This window comes from Juglans regia, chromosome 8, assembly GCF_001411555.2.
Source record: "Juglans regia cultivar Chandler chromosome 8, Walnut 2.0, whole genome shotgun sequence".
NCBI lineage: Eukaryota > Viridiplantae > Streptophyta > Magnoliopsida > Fagales > Juglandaceae > Juglans > Juglans regia.
The window spans coordinates 21,342,189-21,349,458 of NC_049908.1; the positions used below are offsets into that span (position 1 = coordinate 21,342,189).

At 35.0% G+C, this 7,270-nt stretch overlaps 1 protein-coding gene across 1 annotated transcript; it reads left to right on the forward strand.

Moving 5' to 3' along the window:
- Positions 1-340: 340 nt before the first annotated feature.
- LOC108986923 (auxin-induced protein 22D-like) lies at positions 341-1,954 on the forward strand. The gene is made up of 4 exons (XM_018959736.2): positions 341-797; positions 954-1,156; positions 1,317-1,416; positions 1,532-1,954. Exons 1-4 carry the CDS (start codon positions 586-588, stop codon positions 1,623-1,625), a joined length of 609 nt encoding a protein of 202 aa, XP_018815281.1. The 5' UTR covers positions 341-585; the 3' UTR covers positions 1,626-1,954.
- Positions 1,955-7,270: the final 5,316 nt, after the last annotated feature.

A 7,270-nucleotide genomic window follows, 5' to 3' on the forward strand; every position in this document is an offset into this window, starting at 1 on the left:
TGGTCTAGTCATGACTAAACGTTTTTCTTGCAGTGAGAGTGTTTTATTGATTAGATTTTTACAATTAATATATATATTTATAGATTCATATTATTTTTTTTTATAAATACAATATTAATTAGATTAATAAATGGAGCATGTAATTCACTACGTACATGAGAACCTCAAGCTTTACAAAAGTATATACATATTCTCATATATATATATATATAATGTATGGTAAATTTTTCAATGAAAAGTTTGTTTATACGTCGTATGTACGCTTAGGATCATCTAATGTTGGAAGCGCGTAATGTGCCATGCACGCGCTTGAAGTATAGATGATAATGTTATCTTTCATGCCCTAGCCAGACAGTAGCCATCGGCCTAATTTATCGCTGTCTTTCCGTCTCCAATCTATATAACTCGCCTTTAGTACCGCTGGTTCTGACACAAACATTTCTGATCTGCATTCCCTAGCTAGCATTTGTCCAACCTCGATCAGTACTACCAGAACACAGAAGATTTTATCCTCAAGTTTTCGGAGAAAAAAGGTTTTTAGGTTCCTTCTAAAGATCGTCCCAAAAAAGGAGAGAAGCTGCTAGCATGGCGTTTGACAAAGAACTCAACCTTGAGGCCACAGAGCTTAGGTTAGGCCTTCCTGGCACCAAGAAGTCAGAAAAACAACCAACGTCTATTGCCATTAAAAGCAACAAAAGAGCATTGCCCAACTTTAATGAGGAGTCTTGTGGATCTAAGGAAAATTCTAATGCTTCACATCTCCAAAAATCTGACCAAGAAATTGCTTCCCCTGCCAAGTAAGAAATCTAGCTTTCTTCTTCATTAATTTAACTTTGATCTTGCTTTTAATACATATTTACTCGGATTTAGAATATGACATAGATATGAATAACTTCGCATGGTTTTGATTATATCGTCTAAGATATATGGTGAATGGCTATGTCTTATTATAGGGCACAAGTAGTTGGGTGGCCACCTGTGAGATCTTACAGGAAAAACTGTTTACAAGCAAAGAAAATGGAGGCTGAAGCTGCGGGCATGTACCTGAAAGTTAGCATGGATGGAGCTCCTTATCTAAGGAAGATTGATTTGAAGGTCTACAAAGGATACCCAGAGCTCCTTAAAGCCTTGGAAGATATGTTCAAGTTCAGTGCTGGTAAGCATATTACATCGACCTTTTCATGATCTGCACTTGTATTAATTGGTGGTAGCTAGCGATGGACAATAAAATAAAGAAAGAAAGAAAGAATATGGTTAGGGTATTTATTCAGATTTTAGTCGTTCTTAACGGTTTTTTCTTTTTGTTCCTTTTTCAGGTGAGTATTCTGAGAGGGAAGGCTACAATGGATCAGAATTTGTGCCGACTTATGAAGATAAAGATGGGGATTGGATGTTGGTTGGAGATGTTCCATGGGAGTAAGTTCTTGAGCTGATCTGCCTTCTGTTTAAATTTACATCAATTTCTTTTCCAAAACATGAAGAAAGAGAAAGTCAAAATCAAAGTACTCATTTTATGTTTGCTTTGTTGCAGTATGTTTCTCTGCTCATGCAAGAGGCTCAGAATCATGAAGGGGTCAGAAGCTAGGGGCTTGGGTTGTGCTGTGTCAATCCCATGCACAGTTTAAAAGCCACTGGAATTTAATTCAGGATAGAGAAGATCACTTCAAGAAAAAGTACAAAAAAAGAAAAAGAAGAAAGAAACCCTTTCTCGAGGGCTATGGAGCAAGAAACGGATCAGAGGTTTTCGACAGAAAATTTGGAAAAGATATGAAAAGAAAAGAGAAGAATATTAGTGCAACATGCATGCATGTATAGTACTACTTCTACATATTTGCTTGAGATGAATTAATTGTACAAAGTTGCGAGAGAGAGTGAGATATATATTTATAAATACATTATATACTATGTCATGTTCCACATGACAATATTCTGATCTTTTCATCCAATTTCTACATGGAACAGGCAAAAAGTTGTAGTCTAAGACTAAACCATAATTTATCATCCTAGCTAGGAAAATATCATCTGGATATGTCCCTTTGAGATCAACTTCAAAGGCTAGCTAGGAAATTAAGAACTTCATGTCCTCACAATGTAAAGTAGGGAATATCTTCGACTCATGCATGAGGGCATTAGTAGTTGATGCAGGACAAAATAGTGATTATTCTACAGGCTAGTTTCAATAGATAATTCACAGAGAAGGAAGACAAGATAATTGCCCAAAATACAGAGAAAACGACTCTTATACTCAATTCAAAGTTTTCAATATCCAAGAATGACCAAATGATCAACCCACAAGCTGGGTTGTAATAGCTGAAATTGACCATATGATCAGAATTTTACCAAAAATAGTAAAATCCCAATCATCACACCAAAAATCTCTACGTAGTAAAAGAAGTAATCTGTCAAAAATCTCGCCCAAATCGAGTTCAGAATCACTTCCTAAACAATAAATGAAATATTACCATAAAATGCAAAAAAAAACTAAAAATAGAGATTCAGAGGGGAAAACGGTTGAATTTAGTCTCGAAAATAATGCACACCGAGCATAACTGGTGACCACGAAGTGCACGCTGAAAAGAGCTTTTCGAATGGAGTCATATGTGCGATTCTGATACATGTAACCAAAGTTATTACTAAAATACCGAAACGTGACCAAAACTACCCCGATCAATGAAAGATCACGATTTCCTGCCATCTTTGCGATGATCTACCACCTCAAGATATTTCAGCGCAGTCAACGTACAATGTGACAACTCAGCATCATCTGACTCGGATCCTCCTGCATCAATAATTATCTTATTCAACTCCCAATTTATTCTTTAGGCCAGGTGAATGAAGAGCCTGTTAAATAAACTTTTAAAAAGCTGAGTTTCTGCTAGCCTCTATTATATATATAGACATCAAAAGTAGTTGATACTATTCAGAAAATAACAAAAGACTTCTCCGGCAACAATTGGGACTTCAATTATTTCAAGTACGCACAGTGGCATAAAAAAGTACTGTTAATCCTTGCCGGCATTAATCATAGACCATCTTCTACAAGATTCATCCAATTCTTCACAGTAATAGCTGTAATAGGCTAATTAGTTACCTTCTTCTTGACTTGTAAGTATAACATCGATCAATTCCTACATTAATTAGAATTAAGCATCATAATCAATCTCTATATATCACAGCTTCTTCAAAGCTGTTTCCTAGGGCAAGACTTGCAGTTTCAGTTGTCTTTGTTCTTAAGGCAATTCATAAGTAACTATATCACTAATTAAATTCATATATACAAATTCTTAAAAAAAAAAGGAATTGAGATGTAATCTGTATTGGGTTTTGTGAACGTAGATCAATAAATAAATATCTGTTTGGCCGGATAAAAACTTTCCTATATGATCTGTTTTGCATTAGATTTTTTTTAAGAGTTGTTTTGATAAAAATTTATTGGGATATGTTTTGTATTGAGTTTTGTTTGTTTTTTTTTTTTTATATACAAAAGTGGAGGTATATGATTTGATCATGAAAAAACATATTAGAAATGACATATTTTTTGGATCTTGGATTGAAAGGAAAAAATATTTGGAACATTTTCTGAAAACATGCACGTTTAGGGTTAGAATATATAGGTCTTTACATCATGTGATCAAGTGCTCGGATTTCCTCTCGAATCCGTAGTTTTAAAATTAGCAGATGATTTTTAAATCCAACCAAGTATTTAAAGCTATCCAAGTACTTTTTTAGTCCAAAATTATTTTAATATTTAAATAGGGTACGTATTTTAAGTTTCATTGAACTAAACCTAATTTTTAGAATTTAGCCTCTTTAATTTTGGAGTTCTGAAATTATAAAATAGTTTTTAGTGATTAATTTTATTTAAACCATTTTATGTCATCTTGGAAATTATTTTAAAAGCTAATTGGATAGCCGATTGTCTCTACATGATGCCCTATTTTATGTCTTTTGTCCCTTTTATTGATCTGCTTCTTACGCAGTGACCAAATTAGTAGATAATTAATATCCTACTCACCTCAATTTCCAACCACATGTTTTCATAAGCACATCATCATGCGTTAAAAGCTAGCCCCGGCCCCACACTTCAAAAATATAAGTGTATCTCATAGTTCCATGTATACTCTGTACTACAACAAATTTTAGTTTTAAGAGACGAACTAAATTTATCTGAAAAAGTAATTATTTGACTCAAAACATGGATGATTTTATAAACCAGTTCAAACGTTTAAATATCCGTTCAAATTGGATCTTTTGTGGCGAGTTAGATTGTCTCAAAAAGTCAAAACCATTTGAACGGCAAAAAATGTAACGCCCCGACCCCGAGGGTCCGGAGAGTTAACTCATAACACCTGATAAACAACTCTAACAAGGCTAGAGTATTTCCAAATTCAAGAATATATCCATTCTACCAAACCTTAAATCGAACATAAATACTTCAATTAAAATAAATCAAATAAACTCATTTATCCAATATTCAATCCAACAACCCAAATAAAATCATCTCTTCTTCATGTCTCAAATAACAACTAGAAATAATAAAACATTAACATAGTCTCCATAAACCGTCTAAATCCATTGAAGCAAACTTAAGAAAGGTAAATAACCTCTAACACCAACACTAATATCATGAGATACCCAACAACAAAACAATGCTAATCTTCTCCATAGACTTTAATACTGATCTTCAGCTAAGCCATCGTTGTCATCTGAAATATTATGAAGATTAACGGGGTGAGTTATCAACAACTCAGCAAGCAAAGAGCATATGCTAGTATGTAAACATGAGCATTTATAATATTAGATAAGCCGTACAAAACATTTATTTTCAGAACGCGGAAACAAAACTTGTACAATAACTTTAGAGCGAAATTTTCAGAAAAATAACTTATTCCAAAAAGAACTTCCGTTGGCATTTCCAAACTGAAACATTATAATTAAATCATCTCTTAGCATTACATCGGGACAATACCATGTTTAACCCCCGTAGTAGGGTTATAAACCACCATTATACCCGTGGCTGGGCCATTTTCCATGTTTTACCCCCATGGTAGGGTTATAAACCACCATTATACCCGTGGCTGGGCCTTAACAGAACAGAACGGATTTCATCGAAAATCCAATTACAATCATATACAGAATCAGAACATCATGCCAAGATTCTCAGATGACACATCATATCAAAACAAATCACTGAAAAGCTCCAAATCATTTCACATGTTCGTGATAAAAATAAACAAAATATTCTCATTTGTTCACAACGAAAATTTTAGAATTTCCTTATTCGCTCTTTTATATAGTTCTGAAACAAAGTGCACAAAACTAGCTCATGTCTACACCAGTCATGTCAGAAAACATTTTTTCTTATATTGAATTATGCAGATGCAGAATAAACATTTGAGGTTGATCATCTCTTTTAAACAAAACTAAACACATTTATTCTCAAAGTCAACCTCCTTTTATTTATTTTATGCAAAACTAGTATATGAACCCCGCTTACCTGACTTTTGCAGCGATTTATCTATGTCTTGAAATCGACCTCTAAAAATCTCGTCACCTATTGATAGAAACAAAATATACACTTAGTATTAAACGATAATTGACATAACGTCCATCTAATAATTAACACTCATAATCTCAACCCATAATATAGCAAAAACAACTCACTAAGACCACCATATAGTAATCTGGACAGCTTGCATTTCAACCCAAAGTACCATATACTAATCTTAATATTGTCCAACACAACCAATAAAACCAAAGTCAACTCAACTCATCAATAAATCACACTTATATCAGTAGCTCATAATCTCAAGCAATCGCCAATAATTTAACCAAAACGACATTACACATCGCACATTTATCTCCGTTCACAACTCCATAACAGAAAAATCCAACACTTTTAGGTGTTAATCGGCACTCAACAAAACTCCCTTCTATTTATTTCTAAAATACCCAACCAACTAACCCAAAATCAACTCTAATATCTCACGAGAGCAAAATATAGATATATTTAAGTGAAGACTTACGGGCTCAATGCTTAAGAGAAACCGAAAGCCACTGCACAACAATACACAAAGCGCACGGGATGAACCGAAAGCCAACACCAATCCACGGACACAACAAAAACTGCAGTGATGGGGAAAAGAGGGTCGGCCAAGAGAGTGGAAACCAGGGTCTAACATGAAGAATAAAGGAGAGGGCAAAAAAAATTACCTGAAGGCAGAAAATCACCAAGAAGAAGAGAGAGAATCGCGCCTGAAGAGGGAACCTCCAGTTGCATAAACCAAGGTACACGAGAGGGAGGGAGACGCACCGAACCGCAGCAACAGAGGAGAACGCGAGAGAGAGATGACGATAGCTAACCTTTGAAGAATCAGAAAAATGAAACTCACGGAGCCGAAAGGATGAACTAATCGGATTTTCGATGAAATCCGTTCTGTTCTGTTAAGGCCCAGCCACGGGTATAATGGTGGTTTATAACCCTACCAATGGGGTGAAACATGGAAAATGGCCCAGCCACGGGTATAATGGTGGTTTATAACCCTACTACGGGGGTTAAACATGGTATTGTCCCGAAACGATAGCTAATCGGATTTTCGATGAAATCTGTTCTGTTCTGTTAAGGCCGAGCCACGGGTATAATGGTGGTTTATAACCCTACCACGGGAGTGAAACATGGAAAATGGCCCAGCCACGGGTATAATGGTGGTTTATAACCCTACCACGGGGGTGAAACATGGAAAATGGCCCAGCCACGGGTATAATGGTGGTTTATAACCCTACTACGAGGGTTAAACATGGTATTGTCCCGATGTGATGCTAAGAGATGATTTAATTATAATGTTTCAGTTTGGAAATGCCAACGGAAGTTCTTTTTGGAATAAGTTATTTTTCTGAAAATTTCGCTCTAAAGTTATTGTACAAGTTTTGTTTCCGCGTTCTGAAAATAAATGTTTTGTACGGCTTATCTAATATTATAAATGCTCATGTTTACATACTAGCATATGCTCTTTGCTTGCTGAGTTGTTGATAACTCACCCCGTTAATCTTCATAATATTTCAGATGACAACGATGGCTTAGCTGAAGATCAGTATTAAAGTCTATGGAGAAGATTAGCATTGTTTTGTTGTTGGGTATCTCATGATATTAGTGTTGGTGTTAGAGGTTATTTACCTTTCTTAAGTTTGCTTCAATGGATTTAGACGGTTTATGGAGACTATGTTAATGTTTTATTATTTCTAGTTGTTATTTGAGACATGAAGAAGAGAT

What these genes read in the sequence shown, in the direction of transcription:
- LOC108986923 (XM_018959736.2), top strand. Translation starts at nt 586, where the DNA reads ATGGCGTTTGACAAAGAACTCAACCTTGAGGCCACAGAGCTTAGGTTA. An exon ending in GAAATTGCTTCCCCTGCCAA is followed by an intron (nt 798 to 953) that starts GTAAGAAATCTA and finishes GTCTTATTATAG; the next exon opens with GGCACAAGTAGTTGGGTGGC. An exon ending in GTTGGAGATGTTCCATGGGA is followed by an intron (nt 1,417 to 1,531) that starts GTAAGTTCTTGA and finishes GCTTTGTTGCAG; the next exon opens with TATGTTTCTCTGCTCATGCA.